General features: G+C 40.4%; 2 protein-coding genes across 2 annotated transcripts; both read right to left on the reverse strand.

Annotated features, from left to right (window-relative positions):
• Window positions 1–4,403: 4,403 nt before the first annotated feature.
• Window positions 4,404–9,109, reverse strand: rps15a (ribosomal protein S15a). Its single transcript, XM_078264081.1, has 5 exons — window positions 9,062–9,109; window positions 7,932–8,069; window positions 7,545–7,624; window positions 7,113–7,198; window positions 4,404–4,535 (listed from the first exon to the last, which is right to left on the reverse strand). Exons 2-5 carry the CDS (start codon window positions 8,062–8,064, stop codon window positions 4,442–4,444), a joined length of 393 nt encoding a protein of 130 aa, XP_078120207.1. The 5' UTR covers window positions 8,065–8,069; window positions 9,062–9,109; the 3' UTR covers window positions 4,404–4,441.
• A 1,802-nt stretch (window positions 9,110–10,911) lies between these two features.
• Window positions 10,912–18,320, reverse strand: notum2 (notum pectinacetylesterase 2). The gene is made up of 12 exons (XM_078270003.1): window positions 18,042–18,320; window positions 17,530–17,863; window positions 17,272–17,324; window positions 16,562–16,657; window positions 16,395–16,455; window positions 15,742–15,854; window positions 15,500–15,602; window positions 14,938–15,126; window positions 14,646–14,746; window positions 13,052–13,199; window positions 12,883–12,930; window positions 10,912–12,307 (listed from the first exon to the last, which is right to left on the reverse strand). Exons 2-12 carry the CDS (start codon window positions 17,859–17,861, stop codon window positions 12,004–12,006), a joined length of 1,548 nt encoding a protein of 515 aa, XP_078126129.1. The 5' UTR covers window positions 17,862–17,863; window positions 18,042–18,320; the 3' UTR covers window positions 10,912–12,003.
• Window positions 18,321–19,394: the final 1,074 nt, after the last annotated feature.

Consider the following 19,394-nt stretch of genomic DNA (forward strand, 5'->3'; position numbering starts at 1 on the left):
TACCTGATTTTAAATGTACTTTATGAAAAGTAAAAGTACTTGCGTAACGATTTATTCTATATTCTATTATAATAGCCATAACCGTGTTCTTTTGTTACGATTGCTGTATGTCAAGACGCATTTCGCAAGATTGCAAATTTGAAGGAGAGTTCTTGAAGGCCAGCAGCTAATTTTTTCGGGGCAGGCATAGTTTACATAGGAACCGCCACGAGGCGTTTTTTGCTCCTGTGATTTTGAATAATTCTTGTAAATACGGCCATTGGTGGCTTTTTGATTCAGGCTCAGACTCCATCTGCTAAGGCACCACACCAGACTATGCAGCCGTTGGAAAAGCGGAAGGGGCCGGGCTCTAGAATCTTTGGTTAGAAGGATCATACCTGATTTGGTCCAGAGCCTTATAGGGCTCTGATTGGGTCAAAGATTAGCGTTCTAGAATCTTTGGTAGCAACCGCAACCAAACTTCACTGGTGAGACAAACGTGTGACGGTCAGGAAGTCGTTTTGGCAGGGGGAAAAACTGATCCGAAAATGAAACGGAACGTTGTAGAAATGTAGTGAAGTAGAAAGTATAGATAATTGCTGCAAAATGTAACAAAGTAAAATTTAAAAGTATGCACTATTGATTCTATTTAAGTAAAGTACAGATACGTGAAAAATGTACTTAAGTACAGTAATGAAGTATTTGTACTTCGTTACATTCCACCACTGCAATTGAGAGATATCCTGCTAACAAACAGATGGAAAACACACCCTCTTTGTAACTTATTTGAAGGTATTTTTTTTAACTTTATGACTGGATAATTAATAGCGTAGACAGACCATAAACAAGGGGAGAGAGAGAGAGTTATCATGTCCAACAAAGGTCTCCAACATGAGGCACCCTAATTTTTTATTTTTTTTTAAAAACCTTTGTCTGTAATTTATATAATGTTATATCATATGACCTTAAAATCTGACCGGTCTAAATGGAACCATGTTGTATTTTAGGGTGTCAAATGAACTCTGATTTGGTTCACGCGAGCATATTGTGAAAGGTGACGTTCACCTAGTAATAGCTCTGGAGTCCAGATTGAATCGCACCACAAACCACATGTCGGGCGCACAAACTTTGTCATAGCAGTTACACAACACAAACACACTGGACAGAACGTTTTATAAAAAATAAATAAAGCTTGTGTTGCTATTCCAAGGTCTCATGTCATAGAAGAGATCTCCGTGGTCCCTTTGCCAGTTTACTTCCCCTCTGTCCCTGTTGCTGCTGTGCCAAAGACTCTTTGCTGTTTCTTTTTGTATTTGATATGTGTGTCTGAATGTAGCTACACTGACTGAAGAATGTACTGAGCCTTGTTTTTCACTTGAAGCAGTACATGGAGCCTAATAGTTAAATATCATTGGCACTTAAATGTGGGCAATGTGCATATGCTGGGAAAATATGATTTATCACAAATTTTGCCAATTTCATTTTCATTTTATAGACATTTTTTGTTTACCCTTAACAAAAATGCAATACATGTCACCACTCCTGAATGTTGGCATTGCTTGAGGTTTTGAGCGTCTCCAGCTTTACAAAATGTCACTAAATGCTCTCATTGGTCTGTAGTAGGATGTGATGAAGAATCTAACTTTTGTACTTTCTGGAATAAGTGGATTAAATTGACGCTTTGGGTGTGCCAAAGAATGAATAAATCAAGTCTTGTCGTCTTTAGTTTTCCCAGTTTTAATACAAATGGGTTTATGTTGATTGAAAGAAGCAACACGTAAAAAGAAACTTGACAAATATTTATTGACTTTATTGCTGATGTAGACTGTGAATGTATCTTTAAAGACCCTGAAAACATTATTTCTCATTTAGCTTCTTACTAGGAGCGATGGGGTCCTACAGAACATGAACACAACCATTTTTGATTATTTCATGTGAGAGATATCTTGTGTTTTCTTTTTGTCTGAGCTCTTCTTACGGGTTGGGAGGAGGGCTGGGCTCAGTTGGAAAAACATGATGTTGTGTACAACATGCCCAAACAAACTTCATGACTTACAAACTGCATCTTTAAGCAAAGATTAGTTTAAGGATTACAGGGCTGGATGCTTTAAGCTCCTTGAGAGTGATCAATCTCTTTCCCTTTTTACTCTGTCATCCTTTAAGGTCATTAAACAGCATGGAGATGTGCGATAGAGCAGAGAGGGAGAGAAAGACAGAGGGAGAGGGTGAATCTGATTTTCTGACAAGACCTCCTTAGAAATCCTTTCCATAATGTTGTCAGACACTTAGAATATTAATCTGAGTCTGTCAGTGGCAAAACGAGCACTTTTGTGAACATAAATACAAGCTGGACAATTGCCCTATTAACTTCCATTGTAGCTTGTTTCTCTGCTGCCGACTGCAGAGATCTCGCTTAATAATGGACCGATGTCAAAGGTTGTTGTTCCCATCAGTCACTTAGACACAAAAACATAGGAAAATAGGGTTGAAAAAAACGGTAGCTACCCTTTAAAGAGGATGATTTATCACCAACCGAAATAATAACCTGACTCGGATATTGGCAGATGGGAGCCTGTAGCGGTAACTGCACAGAAAATGTCCAAGTGTATGATGCAAGAAGAAGCTCAGGACTTGCAGGAGATGCAGCTTTCTGACAAATTTGACTAGTATAATTTGATGAGTGTAGATTCTAATATTTAAAAATGAAATGCAGAGATGAGATGCGATGCTATACGATTTTTGGTTGAACATTTGTTGACATTTGCCCCAAAAATACCTCTTGTGGCTGTGTGAATTACAACCATTGTCTGTGAGCAGCTAAGGTGGATGCAGGGACATCTCTGGGAATACATCTAATATATATATATATATATATATAAAAAATGAAATGTATCTATAGAGCCCCTGCTTCTTTCAGTCTGTGCACGCTAAAGAAGTTCTTTTTGATACGTACAGCATTACCCCTCACTTTAAAAATGTATTAATAAAAAAAAAAAAAAAGAAGAGGTGGGGGACAAGACAAAATACACTGAGGAGCATGGGAAAGGTCACACTGGTGTGAGGAGTGCAGGAGCAGAAAGCCAGGGCTTTGTACTGCACACGCAGGTGTTTCTAGTTATTCTGGCTGATTAGATTCTTGGTGCGGTGTGGCAGCACTTAGACCGATTGACTACTTCTTCCTGCCTCCTGTGTGCTTTGTTGCAGCTGAAAGGGCAGGACAAAGGACCGCTTTATCATTCTTATATGTAGATAAAATTTGTGACCCAATGAATTCCCAAATTTGCTCCGGCCCACCTTCAACCTGAGCAGAGGTCTCATCAGCCAGAAAGACTGAAATCACCTGTGTGGGTGTTCAGAAGCTGCTGGGGACACAGCTGTAACACAGAGGTTTTTCTGCAGTTAGGGCACAAGTCTTCTACACGGTCAGGCAAACGGTGTTTATGGATGCAGCCCTCATGTAGCTTTTTCCTTAGCTGCTGTCGGCGGGTTGACTGATAGATTATCACTTTCGGTTCTACACAGCCACCTAGAGCCTTAGCCCAGGCAAAACAGCAGGTTGATCTAGCTTCTTATTTCCTCCTTGAATCAGGTGAGGAGCCATGAACGACCACAGATTTGACTTCTTTCAACTCCTATTACTTAATCCAAAATTGATGTTATGCTTTCAGTCTAATGAGCATCACATGTTGCCTAATTTGAATTCAACAAATTCCTTTACATCTTTTTTGCACTTAAAATATTTGGACTATTGGCTTAAGAGCTGCTGCCTCATGTCGCTTTGAAAAAGTATTGTGCAGATATTTTTATATATAGTCGATATACCTGCAATTAATGGTATTCAACCTAGTTTATCCACCTTCACTTAATTTTACTTTATACACACACTTCCTTCCTGGGTTCTGACTACGCATTGTGGTTTGTTAACACCTGTGACTGATCATTTTATTATGAAGTGATCATGGGTTGGGTTATAGGCAGTGGCTTTTCAGTGTGTTCACATGTTGAACATTGACATCTTATTATACAAATACATTTTTTAATTATCTAATATAGATATGTAATGTTGGTGCTGTGAAAATCTGTTCAAAATATTACACAGCAGAAATATTAAAAATATTGTGGGAGCAAAGAATAGTTGACTGTACTTTAGCCATGTTGATCCTTGTCAACACACCCGTTATGTTTTCCATGACATGTTTGCCTGTTGTCTAGTCCTTGTATTTATGTGGCGTTTAAGCACAAAAATGTTTTTGCAGGTGTTAAGTTGCGTTATCCAACAATAGACATACCAGCACCCTTGTATTCTACAAGGATTTCCGTCTTGTCCAATGACTGCTACTGAACCTGACAAAAGACGTAGCCTTTTAAAATGCCATCTCTCTGCAGACACCTTTGTATGAAATGAGTTAGAGCAGACTTCGAGCTTTCACGGGGTTGAATTTTTATTTGCAGTTCTTTACATTTAGAAAAAGAATCCAAGGATTTTGCCTCCTGTGTGTTTCCGTCTGGCCTCTTCGTGGTCCATGATGCCAGCTGAGGTGGTCAGCACAATGTATCTGTGGAAACAAAGTCAGCACGTTACCATACAACCCATAGTAATTCCTGATAATGAACACCTCGGAGGGCATTAACCTGCTTATACCATGGTCACTTGCCAAAGAACTTTTTTTTAGAACATTCATTTTCTAATTTTCATGCATTTTGCAATCAAAATCTGGTAACACCTGAGGATGTAGGGTTCCTATGCAATGGAAAAGTTTCCTGCTCCAGTAAATAGGATGGATCTTAGATACGACCCAGCAACGGGAATTCTAGTCTGCTCAGCTACGAGCCAGCTGTTAGCAAGCTAATGTTATGCTAGCCAGATTCAAAGTCTGAACGGTTGACAAATATAATTTTGACAGTATGTTTAACAAGACGAGCTAGTTATCCAGCCATGCAATTGTCTCAGAATCAAAGATTTTCACAAACAAATGATACACCACGTGTACTGTCGGCGGAAGCCTAAAGAGCGAACACTGAAGGACTACAATGCATTTATTTTTATGTAGCGCATTCATTTAAAAAAAAAAAAAAAAAACGGTAAACGGGCACAATTCAGAGGAGCAAAAAAAAGAGCCCCACCGAACAAACCTACATTACATCGGAAAGACTTCAAAAAGCCACAGAACACCTTCATAGTTGACCATCTGATTAAACCTACTCCGTTTATGAAGAATGGGCCTTCTATAATGTTTGCCAACGTATCAACTGCTATGAAAACCTATTTTATGAATCCCATTTTATTTATGAAATGTATGAAGACAATTTGAACTATAGAGGAAAAGATGGGATGATTCTATTAGTCTGCAGGATACGGTAGGTAGTATACTCTCCCAAATATGATCATTTTCATCTCAAACTGCAACAGTCATATATGCCTCCACAGGTAGTTACTCAAATCAGCTCAAGGGAGGTTGATTAAATGGTGTGCACATCAGACGGAAAAGCTTTTCCGAGTATGTTGGGGCCACCATCAAACCAAACGGAACAGGTGGTAACACTGAAAGTAAGCCAATATTCAGTAGGTATCATAAAACCAATCACTCATTGATGACCATCTACAGGCGACCAAGTCAATGAACAAATCTGAGAAAAACATTTCCGGGTACAAACTTCCTACTTTGATTGAGAGAACATGCGAAAACCATGTTATATCTAAGCATAATAGATGTAATCATCAATGTGAGCTTCAGTCCAGCTCATGACCTTTACATGCCACTCCCTGTTGTCTCTGCTACATCATCTGATAAACAGAAATGGCACTTAAATGACTTCATAAGACCATCCATAATAATCATCTAGGGCAGCATCAATAAATGCTGAGCGCTTAGGCTTTCACTTTCACTCGGAACGAGCCAATTCAGAGCTCCAGACGAACTTCTTTTCACTATATATATATATATATATATATATATATATATATATATACATACATACACACACACACATATATATACATATATACACACATATATATATATATATACACATATATACATATATATATACACATATATACATATATATATACATACATACATACATACACACACACACCTCTCAGGTACCGAAATTTCGACGTTTAATGTGTAAAAAAGGGGGCACATTTACTGGTCGACATGTGCGACTGGATGTAAAATTCAGTCGCACACTCAAATTTGGGTCGCAGTCTGGAGCCCTGCAATTGCTTGGTTCCCAGCATTTGTTCCCCACAACTTTAATTATGAGGGTGGTTCAATCAGGCGCTGCTCAGCTCACCTACAGATTCAGGTAGCTATAGGGCCCGGGCGGAGGAAACAGGGAGCCCGGCTCAGCCTGCTGGGGAAGCTGCTACGAGCACGTGGGCCGGAGAAACCTCAGGCAACGTGCTGGAGAGCCCAAGAGCCTGGGCGTTCATCTAACATGCGTTTGTGTATGATTAATTTCATCATTTACATGTAGGGTAGACAGCAATCAGTTTTTAGCGCATTATTTCTTTTCAGAAATCCGGAAGCCCACTGCAAAAACATGCTTGGGCAACCCCTTCTCATTCCCAATTCGTCAAATAATGACGCTTGGTCAGTGGCTCTCAGCGGCAGATACGGCACAAGCACCCTTTTGCACCTGTATGGGACACACCAGGCATAACAGTAGCTTGACCGGGTACTGTAAGATTACGTAGTAGGAAAGACCGAAAATCCACGCAAGGAAGCAGGTTGGGGTGATGGATGGGTGAAACAGTGCAGGTCTTTCACCCAGGAGACCGGGGTTGATAGCAAAGCCAGCGAACCACAGTCAATGAGCCGTCTAGGGATGTAGCAACTCCCCGCTGCTGTACTGTGCATGCACACACGCACAGATTCCTCGATTTATAGTTAGATGAGCACAAAATCATCAACACTACCTTCAAATCTCTTGAACGAAAAGACGATTAAAACTAATTTCCCAATGCAACAGCACAGGACAACCAAGCAAAAGCAAGCATCACAGCAGGCAAGTTGAGCATGAAACCAAGCCACTGCCGTTAACATTGGGACCAAAATGTCTCCTCAGTGGGTTCAGCACTACATCACTGCCACCCAGTTTCAAAAGTTGGTGTATGCGATTCTCACCCAAACTGTCTTGAAGGCAGCAGGTTGTTCTGCCACTTCTCCAGGTCCTTGAGCTGGAGATCAAAACGCGGACTGATCACACCACACTGAAAGATTAAAACAAAAAAAAAAACGCTGGTTAACACTCCACATTCAAACAAACTAGCAAGCAGGAACTAAATCTAAATACTGTAAGATGAACCACCTGCGATAGCTTTAGTAGTCCTCTCAATTGGAAGACTGTTTCATTTACCACTTTCCAAACAAAAAAAGCAAGGCACACCACTCTTTAAATTAAGGAGTTTAAAAGAAAGTAGCTGCTTCGAAAACATTTTATGTTTGAAGGTCTGTTTATGTCATTTGGAAATGCAGACCTGAGGGAACTGTTGCAAACAGCTACCAACGCAGTGACATAATGGTAACTGCAGAGTTGGGCCGACTAAGAGACTTTACCTTGTTCAGCCTGCCTGTGAGATTGACGACAATTTTTCCGGCTCTGTGGTCGTCAATGATCTCGAACTCACCAATGTAACCTGAAGGTGTAAATGACAAAGAACATCAAATCATTACATCACTTCAAACTATTACCTGATGAGCTTGGTGTCTCAGATATTTACATCTCAGCTATGAGGCACAAAGCTCTACAGCCACGACCACTCTTCAAACCTGTTCAGCTAGTGGCTGACCATACTTCTACCGACTACACTTGCATGTAACTTGCATCTCCTACCAGCTTGACATGGCAGTAAATGAATACATTGACTAGACCATAGCGCTGCCATTGTCACATGGACAGATTGTTAACTTGGTGTTTCATGATAAAAAAAAAACACCACTCACCGTGCTTCATCATGACGGTTAGGAAGCGCACAATAACCTTGGAGCAGGGCCTAAGGAGGACCTGGCGTTTCCCACGCTTCTCAGCGTTGTTGATGCATTTCAGAGCATCTGCGAGAACGTTCATGCGCACCATGATGCCTGCATACACAAAGATAACCATTAACTGATTAGAGTGACATATGTAAGCTTAAACTAAGAAATGAAGCTGTGCCTAATTTCACAACCCACTGTGGGACTGTTTTTCCAATGCCTCCAAACTACTTTTACAGTTAATGCTTTACAGACTATAGAGTGAAGACCTAGCCTGTGATTCCACATCGTCAATTGCTGTCCCTCCATATCTACTTATATCTCCATAGGTACTTTTTTTATTTTATTTTTTAATGTAGGGTCATACACTGACTGGAACACAATTTAATCTCGCATCTCTTAGGTACACATGGAAATAATGGTTCAAGAGGTGAAGCTCAAAGTTATGCCCAGTTAACAAAGCCTAGCTAGCCCCAATTATGGCACGAAACGCAACATTTCAAACAGGTAACGTTATTAGCAACTTCGCTAACATTAGCAAGTTACGTTGTGTAAATACTTTTGATTCCAACAGAGTTTTATTCGCAGCAGTAAACGTGGCGTTTGCTTGAGTGACATTGAAGTAAAACGCAGAGACTCGCCAAAGCATGGTCCTTCATGAGCACACAGAATAGTTAACGTTACCTAGCCTAGCCGAATAACGTTACATTGGCAAAGCATCTCCCAACGCTTGCAGTTGTAATGGTCAACGCAGTGTCGACCATGTACGCTACAAACTGTGTTAAGCACGTATATCAACGAACAGCTTACAGGTCTTATTTGTTCAAAGTAAAAAAAACAAAAAAACATTTATGTGGTCGCAAAGCTAACAGTTATCAAAGCGCCATGAACGCATCGATTCCCAGGGCCGAGCAGAGGGACTGCTAGATGAAATTTGAGGACCAGTTGTGTTAAATTCGTCTTCTCAATCGAGGCGATAATCCTCCCAAATCATTAATATGTACTTTAGCTTCAATATGATCGCATAAATTGGATATTTAACATTTAGATGCTTTAGATACTTAAAAGATTGAAGGTGACAGTGTAAAAAGGCATCTTACCGGTTCTGCAATATGGCGGAAAGAGGAAGTGGAAAAAACAGCAATGCATTATGGGAAAAAATCCAAGATTTTTCAAGTCGAGATGACCCACACCAGCACGAGATTCGACATTTTAATCAAACCACACTCCTATCTGTAATTACATTTTAATTCCATAATAGCATTTCTCATAGTCAAAATTGTTCTCTCACTAGTCAGAATGGTAATTAAAGATATTCACAATAACATTCTTACATTCTTACTACTAGAAATAGTTTCAAGATATCTACAACTTTGATTGTACTTGTCAAAACTATATTTAAATCCTTAAAAAGAACAAGTGTCACCTCCTCCTAGTTTTTTGTTTAAGCTACTCAAATGTTTACTGTTAAAAACAAATTATTCTCTAGGAGTAACGGTTACATATAGTCAGCATGTCTTTCTTTCATACTATTTTATTAATATATATATATAGTTTTTTAATTATTTATTTTTTTTAACCTTTTTAATTGTATTCTTTTCTATATACTAGATGTGCTGTATTATGCACACCAACTGTGTTCCCAATAAAAAAAAGTGGCCTTTTTAACATTTAATAGCTAGAATTGCTAACTGGTTAAAGGTCCAATATGTAATATATTTACTGTAATAAATCCAAAAATGCCCCCAATGCGTCATCCGATATTAAGGAAACGTGCTAAGTTGAAACACTATTTTCTGACAACAATGCCTAATGCCAGTATTTTCTCCTTTTGAAATTCCCATTGACCAGTTTGACAGCCAGGCCAGGTTGCCAGATATACATATACCTGTAAAAACGTAAACCCAGCGCAATACAGCTGTAACGTTAGTACAGCCATGAAAGCAGCAAACAAACGAACAGGATCAACGGAGACAGATTCTACCTGACCTAAAAAAACCCGGCATGTTTCTAACAGTTGCGTGACCAGAGACCAAACCCCGGGTAAATATTGGAAATATTTTGAATACATCTTCTTACCAGAGCAACGTATTTATAGTCTACTGTGTGCAATCAAAGATTTGTTGATGTCCCATAAGACATGCAATATAATTCAGCAAAGCCAAAGGTTTCTTAGTTCATGAACAACACATTTTTAGTGCAAGAACGGGAGGATGTGACCATGATAGCAGCAAAGGAAGGTGGACAAGTTGAGTTTAAAAGATATTTTTATAGGTTCAATAATAGGTTACATCACCCACTCTCCTGTCATTTCTGCTGGTCTCAGATTTGCTAGCAGTCTCCAGAGTCATGATGCTCCCACACAGAATGTGTTCAATCTTCTAAGCAGTGGCATTTACACATAAAATGCCCATTGAAGGAAATGTGCATATCCTACTGCACACTGTGATTAACATATAATCAAATCTAAGAATTCAAGTTCTAAAATATATCAAGCACCGTCTTTTGTTTCTTTCAAAAGAAACATATTTTCTTCTTTTCCTGTTCAAGATTTTAACACTCAACAAGTGTTTTTAGATTGTCACTTTGATTATACCAAGCAGTTGGTGTTGAACAAATAAAATGTCCTCTTTAATCCACATGAATGCTCTACAGACCGTTTGAGTATGTAGGTCCCTGTGGCTCCTCAGATGGTAGTCAATCATAAGAAACTCTGTGCTGCTAGTTCAGTCTGTTAGCTCTGAGGGCAGAGACGTACCAGTGTAAATGTAGCCATGCCCTATGCATCTTCTCATTTCACCTTCCCACATGTGTTACAATAAAGATGTCAAGAGAATGAACAAATAGAATTGGATGAACCACAAAATAATTAATGTTAGAGTCCATTTATATCTTTATTCGCCGTTTCAACATGAGCAACAACTCAGTCTGATACTTGTTACCAGCAGGTACAATTTTTGTCAAATCCTTATCGTTTGACACAGTGATTACAGTACCTAGATGAAAATAAAACATAAAGTAACATCTGTAAATGCCTTGCAAAACATACATGGCATTGTTAAAGAAGCATACATTTTTTACAACATTAAAAGAATTGCAATACATAGTCTGTATTATGTCCACGTATGTCACTAGATATTGACTATCCTGACAACTGAGCGGTGAATAACCACAGCGTTGTTGCTTTTTTAGGGAGTTTTTTTCTATTTATCGCACACTTCACATGTCAAATAGGCAAACTCCTGCTGGTCTACACAGAAAAATATCAATAACTAATCACACTATTTTCTTACGTGCACATGAAATATGTATATATATTACGTAATATATATAAGTTAGCATAGCATCAGGAGCTAAAACTAAGTCACAAAAATCACAATCAATGTATTTGGAACTGTGCAAAACATGATTGAGTTAGTGTGAGTGTAGTTTTTGTGTTCTCTGAGTTTGATTTTATGTAAGAATCAGCAATTTAGCAGATCAGATTACTATTGTATGAAAAGTATGACTGCTAGGTAGAAAGAGCATACATAAATCTTTCTTTGTTAACAACTACAGAACGTGTGGTACAAATGTTTCTTTTTTTTCACGAGTCCTGTCAAAGCAACATGTTTGTTTCCCTCTTTGCGGGAGCCTTTGTTCATTAAAAGTATCCAACGCTACTGCTCTGAAGTTTGACTTTCATGTAGAGTGATTAGGATAAAAGTGTGTTCGAGGAGGTACAGTATGCCGGGTCACCTGGAAAATCTCAAAGCTATTCAACCAGTACAACTGAATCCCCTTTGATTTAGACCCAAAGCTCTTTCCTCTAGTGTCCAGCAGAGGGACAGCCAAACCACTCAGACTCAGACACAGTGACACACCCACCAGTCAAGTCACCAATTTAACAGACACATGAAGCATAATGGAATGCTGAGCAGCACAAGATGTAGTAACCAGATTTCAGTACTAATTCTATGGTTACATTAAAACTTCAACAAATTCTTTCCTCTATTAAGCCTTTTAATGGCTTAATCTCTTAAGCTGCTATCCACGTTTACACTTAGCCACCATTGCTGACCATGCTGGCCAGAGAATCTGCGTCTCCCTGGGGATCCAGCCCCAGTTTCTGGAGGTCAAGGCCCATGGCTACCAGCATCTGGAGCAGCGTGAGCTCCTGCTGAGTGGCCTGGTCCACCAAGGCTGGGCAGGTGGGGTTGCACTGGGGCCACTGGCAGGTGTCCACCAGGTGGAAAGGACAGCCTTTAGCAGGAGTTCTGTTGTTGCGTGTTGCCTCCAGACTCCTGTCCCAGCAGTGCAGGGCCCGTGGCAGAGACGTGCCTTTAACTTGGAAACTCATCCAGTTGCTAGAAGAACAACAAGACAGGGAAGATATGGATCAGAAATAAACAGAGGGATAGGTATAGAAAGAAAGAAAAGGGAAGGGAAGGATTGGGAGAAAGCAAAGGAATTGGTCGCTGAATTGTCTTCAGTGATGTCTTTGCCTGATCACAAGGTTTGTAATTCCCTTTGGCAACTTTTGGCTCATTATCTTGGTACAGCAAATGTTAGATCACAAAACAGCAACTGCTAAATTACTTACACTGACCTTGGACCTTCAGCTCCTCCCATAAAGAGTCATCACCATCAATAAACACACCTAACTTAGCTTGACTCTGTAAACCGATCTAAGACTGCACTGACCCATCAATGCCCATCTGTGCAGCAAAATAATGAGTGCGTTCAAGGGGTACCAAGGGGTTAGGGAAAGTGTGAAATGGCATTTGGTGACATGAAGAATGTAGGGTGATGAACGAGCGAACAAAATCAGCAGCATGAGCTCACTTGGTAGAGATGACTACTGGTAGAGGCGAGAATAAAGTGCGGGACAGAAGGCGTGAAAGTGCATTTACCGCCACAGGAGTCAAATGTCCAATCTTACCTTTTAGTAATCACTGTGTGGGAGAGGCAGGACGGAGCAAACACAGCCCTGAAAAACACACACAGAACAATGCAGCCATCTCTACATGTTAGCCCATCTGGTGCATAGAAGATCTAGTTATCACTTTATGTTTTATGTTGCTCTTCCAAATCCATTTTTGGGAACTCACGTAACATCTGTCAGTGAGTTCTTGAGCTCCCTGCCCAGGTTCTGTATGTACTGCCACTGCTCCTCGGACAGGCTCTGTCCTCCCATGTAGATGTTCTCCACTCTCAGCTGCTCCTCATCAAACAGCCACTGAACGACAAACAGAGGGGCTACAGGGAAAACAAAGAGTTTAGTATTAAAGATGATCTAATCCATATTTTTATTTTAACAATGGGGCATATGATGATATATGTGCAATGTGAAACGGGACGCTCATAGGGATAGAATGTACAGAGAATTGTCAACTGACTGCAGTTCCCCTCAGCTCTACATAGCTTTATAGCTCTTTTCTGCTCATTGTTTTAGTTTTAGTGTGCACAGATTTATTGTTTTGGCTCAGTCTCACGGCTCTCATCCGCCAGAAAAGGCAGCGAGCAGCTGTTTTTAGCGCAAAAGCTCTGATAAACACGTTGTACACTACCTGCTTAGCACCAAACGGCAGACGAGCTAAGTTAGAGTCCAGCTGGTGTTCACCAGTGATGCACTAGTGAAGCATTTAGCAGCTAAGAGCCAGATATTTTTCTCAATAGTTGGTGATGAACAAAAACAGAGCTAAAACGTGAGTGAATATCAGACTTATAGACTTACATCAGGTGGCCAGAAGCATGACCCAAAATGACCCGATAATGTTGCTCTGTGTCTGCTGGATGTGTCTGCTGTTTTGCAAGTTTGCCAAATCAGCTTTATAAGGTGATAATACAGTGTGTCGATGTTTACAGCTTGTGGCGTTGCCCCCAAGTGGCCAAAGAAATATATAATTTTGAATCTTTGTTGCTGTCTCTACAGTGTCTTTTCTGATAGTAGCACTCAGAGTCGCAAAGTCAGAAATTGTCAAATCCCACACATGAGGGCTTTAAAAGTTAGATGTTTTAGTTTTTTTTTTTTCCACTACTGTCATAGTTCAGTTGCTCAGGAATTGATAAAAAAAATGTCTTTCAACCATGTTTTTATACATTTTGTCCTTGTGGGTTTTTGATTCAAGACTTGCAGACGCAACAGTAAAAGCATTAAAATCACCAACATTGGGCATCAGCATTTTTACAGAGTCGGTTCACTTTTCAGCTTCTGAGTAAGCTCACATCTCTCATATTTCAGTGCACATAACTTTTAAACAGCTTAAAGAGATAGTTCGGATTTTTTGAAGTGGGGTTGTATAAGGTACTTATCCATACTCAGTTTATTATCTACAGTAGATGGCAGTTGGCATGCTCCCAGGTTGGATAAACACACACACACACACACACACACACACACACACACACACGATAGATATATATATATATATATATATATATATATATATATATATATATATCTATCTATCTATATATATATATAATATTTTCCCTGCTTTTACCTTGCTGTCAGACACCCATTTTCTTTGGCTCTACATTTTCTCAACCATAAAACATCCGTATTCCTGTAGGTAATACACTGATTATGGATAAGTACCTCATACAACCCTACATCAAAATACCTGATCTATCCCTTTAAGTCAAATATAAAACATACTAATCCAATATAATTAAATATAGGAAGCACCAGCCAGCACTCACAGGTCAATGTAGAGTACAGTTTGTGGCCAAAGAAACACTGCCATTCCTCTCCTCTCTTATAGAGCTGCCGACATCTATCAGGCACAACCCCATTCCACAGCCTGAGAAAACAACATACACTGTCAATACACACAATTTTTTATATATATATATCAATATAGCCAAATATACATTAACAGCAATACAATATACAATAACCAGCACTGTATAGGAAAAGATAGATCATTCCAAATTCTGCATCAGGCCTATAAAAAGTGTTTTGTTACATAAAATCTATACAGACTGACTTTACCTGAGTCCTATCTTAATAGCATCTTCAGGTGAGCAGGAAATAGTCTCGGGGCAGTTAGGTGATCTCTGCTGTTTACTCTCTAGAAACCACCCAGAGTCCACGAGGCCTCGAACCTGAGCCTCTGCACCGAGCTGCTCCAGCTGACTGGCCACCCTCTCAATGTTTAGCAAAACACCTGTTCCACCAGCACTGCAGGAGCCAAGAAAATCAATAAATAGTTTGGCTTTGAGAGTCATTTTCGTTAGGGGTACCAAAATGACAGCATGCCAGCTATTCACATTCAGACAGTGGAGCCTGTTTTAGGGCTTGGGGGAGTCCCAACAACTATGTTGCTAACCTGGGAGGAATGTTCACCATTACAGGGCAAGGCCCTTTAATATACATTATATCATTGTTCACAGTTGACTGTAAACATCTTTATTGTTGACAAGAGGATGCACCCAAAATAGGGCTTCGCTTGTTGAATGTTCGGCACGGAGATGGCCTAGATGGTACAGAGGATGCAGGCTCGTGTCCAAAAGCTGCGGTCAGCATCAGAGTGCGAACGATAAAACAAACTCACCTCGTGCCAGACAGCATGACAACCTTGGCCTGCTTGATTCCTTTGGGGATGAGGTCTTTGATGACCTCGCGGATGATCAGGGATCCCATGAAGGTGTACTCAGCTAATAACAAATACACACGTCAAATGATTGGGAGCGCCGCACTAAACAGAAAGTTAGATCAATCATGTTTTTCACAGATGTGTCATTGTTGTAAGGGACCCTAATTGAAAAAAATCTCAAAGGACGTGAAGAAACTTACTTGCATTTGTATTTCTATCTCTCTCTTTTTCTCTGCCTTGTCGTGGCCTTGGAGGAGGGGTCGGGGCAGGCCCAGTGCCACTCCACACATCACTGGAACAGTACGGGATGAATCTGCAGTAAGGGATACAATCACATTTGTTAGACTAAAGCTTAAGGCCATCAAAACAACTCCCCCTCTCCTTCATGAAAGTCAACTCTTCTGTCATATATCACAAATTAGTAGACCTGTATCAGCCATTATAAGCTACTGGTCATACTAAAACAAGTAAGGCAGAAGCAGCAAAGTGTAGTGAATTGAGCAAGGTTGCATTCACTTGCTTATGATTTTTTTTTAAGAGGAAGATTGTGTTTAAAATTTTCTTTCTTCACTCTCACCATTCTCATAGTGCTCTTCCAGACACAGCATTCTGCACTACAAAAACATCAATTAATGCAGCTTTAAGTAAAACAAAATCAAAAACAATAAGATGCACAAACAAAACTGGGTTCTTGCTGTTTTAATATATAAGTAGCCTTGTATAGAACTTTATCTTGTCCAATGAGGATGGGAAGAAGTCCCTGTCTCACAAACGTTTACAAATGAGGATTGTCTGCACGTGGCACCTCCAGTAGCCACAATAAGACACACAGTGAGGATTTACAAGTACTTACACAATGTTTGCATTATGCCAGTGTGGGTTTTCCTCCACTTGAGAAGACAATATTCCAGTTCCTGGTAAAAATGCAGCAATTTAGAGGTCATACAGATGCCCTAATGTCTCATTAAAGATGAAGTAAAACAAGCAACACTATGACGTGCATTTTAAAACCTGACCTACCTCTTTTTGTTTGGGGCCATCTCGATGAGCTCATTAGTCGGGGTATATTTTGGTACCTGGAATCACAGGTCTCTTTGCTGTGGCAGCACCAGCCACCTAAAAATAATAGAGACTAATATTAGACATTCACACCAGGCACAGCAAGGGAGACCCTTGTTAGCCTATCATAGAGGCCCGTGAGGAATGGAATGCACCTGTAGCCTGGTCTGCTAACGAGACTATATATTCACTCAGAGTTGGACAAAAAAGACAAATTACTCCTCCTTTAATTTGCAAACTGTCAGTCCCTGATTTGTTGATTGACTTTCAACTTGTGCAAAGTGGTTTGACATATTGGCTCTACTGCTCAGAATAATACACTCATAAATCTTACAACCTGTTCAAGAAAGTCCAGGTAAAATGTTTGTGCTTGGGAAATGTGATGCATACCTCTCTTACACACGCATGCACGCACGCACGCGCACACACACACACACACACACACACACACACACACACACACACACACACACACACACACACACTGGTCAATCCACGTATATTTCCCCCATCCTAAGTCTATCAAAGTGACAGGCAGCAACCAAAAAAGGAGAAAAACAGAAGATGACGGGACAAGATGACATCCCCATCAAAATTCCAACAGGGGCGTCACGCCAAAACAAGCTGACCTTTGGGGACCAAGTTAAACAGTTGGGTTTTTAAATACTCACCTTCCAGAAATAACTGCCATCGGCGGCTTCCTCTGAACTCCTTTAGGTAAAACCTGTAGAACCACAAATAAACAGGAATGAGGAGATGGGGAAGATAAAGCAGCTATGTATGGACACACTAATGCTCTATGTAGCTTCTAAAATCACTGTATCCATCTGCAAAACAGACAGAAAATGCCCCCCCCCCCCCACCATAAAAATGTATAATTATTTCAAGTTTCAGGAACAAAGTAAGAAAAAAGATCCAGAACGTCTCACCCAGCTGCTGTTCCATCATTACATGTCACTTGGGTGTTCTTGAGGAAGTGCAGCCTCATATCATCTGTCTGTTGTCCAGCGGCTCGAGCTCCTGCAGCACCCTCCTGTGCTGCTTCAGCTGTGCCTCCAGTGCCTCTCGTGCCTCCAGTGCTTCCAGTGCTTCCAGTGTTTCCATGAGTCAGATCAACCACAGGGAGAGACTGGCCAACATCACCTCCTTGGTTTCCACCAGACTTCTTGGTGGACTTGCCACCAGCTTTAGCATTACGGTTGTTCTGACACCAGATTCCCCCGAGCAAAAGCAAGAAAGCAACCTTGCCCAATATCTTCATCTCTGAGGCAACATGAGATACATGTAATGCATCATTACTCACTCATAATCTCGCTATTTACATACATTATGCAAAACAAGAAAAATCATTGGACCAAATCTTCATCATCTTCTAGACTAATTGTCCATTACTTGCTGTCTAAATGAAATCCATCACTTTTCAACAGGGGAATTTACTTACTTCTCTAAGACGAATCAGCTTTGAAGATTGTTGCTGAGGCACCACAGGGGTCAGGCAGATAAGCGCCGGTGCTGCTATGGAGAGAGTGAGAAGTTCAGATCGCAGGGGCCAGGTGTGAGAGGAGGATGCTAGTCGTGAGTGGGGATGAAGCCTTGACCACGTTTTGATGAAGCCTGCAAATCAGCAGTGAGCTTTATAGTGCCACCATATGGATCAGATTTCCTCCCATTTTCCCTCACAGCTCCAGCCAGGCCCTGAGATAAACTGCTGACGACACAACGCGAGGGGAGGTACTGGACAGCCAGTGGCAAGGAGAAAAGATAACACACGCATCTCTTCAACATATTTCAAGTCTTTGTACACACCCACCACTTAGCTCTCTCCCATCTGACCATGGCTCAGAAACAAGCTCTCCTTCCCCCTATCGTCTCTCTTCTTCTCCCTCCCACCATCCACCTCTGATTGCCAGGGTTTTGATTTAAACATCTACATGGTCAGCAAAACGGCATAGCCCCTTTGCGTGGTATGTGACCCCGAGGTCATTGGCGCACACACCTCAAACACTTTCCGACACGGGAATGAAAAGGTTCCCGCGTGGTCAACAAGTTAGTGGACACTCTCAAGACACAGGTGGTGGACACTCTAGTTAGCTGTGGCACCAAGCTCAAAACTAGTTTTAAAAGTCTCCATATTATAAGTAAGAAAAACTGAAATTTGCCAAATAACGGTTTCCCTTTATGTGTTCATATGCTGGAGAACTTTCATTACAAGTATAAGTACAGGAGTTTGATTAGGTTTCCTCTTTTTAAGCCACAACCTTTTTTTTCCACTACAGGAGAAGAAGCAAATTTAAGATGAAATATCTGTGCAAAATTGTCCATATTCCATCCTTGTGCAGATTATACTATTTAACACTGTCACTGAATCTGTTTAACAAGCTATTGAGAAAATACAGTTGTGCTGTAATTCATTACATAAGCCTTTTATTAACCTTAAACTGGTTCAAAATTAAAATTAAATTAAAGGTATGCTGTTTCTGAGATCCAGAGATAGAAATGACAACAAAAGGAGGATTGTTGAAGCAGATTTATGGAGATGTGCTACCTCCACTCTTAGGCCCTTAGATCCTGTTTACACTTCTAGGCCTAGGTTCAACACTGGGGATAAAAAAATCTCCAAACGGTGAGTTACAATAGAAAGGTAACTTAGTTAGTTAATAGTTCAGATAAATTAGATACCAAGTCAAGTTAAAACAATCCTAACCTGTAGAATGAAAGTTTTTGGGCAGTGTGCGATCAAGTGTCTTTACCTCCGGTTGTGTACCTCTGCAGACTCCTGGATGGCAGGTTAGAT

Source organism: Sander vitreus, chromosome 2, assembly GCF_031162955.1.
Source record: "Sander vitreus isolate 19-12246 chromosome 2, sanVit1, whole genome shotgun sequence".
Classification (NCBI taxonomy): Eukaryota; Metazoa; Chordata; class Actinopteri; order Perciformes; family Percidae; genus Sander; species Sander vitreus.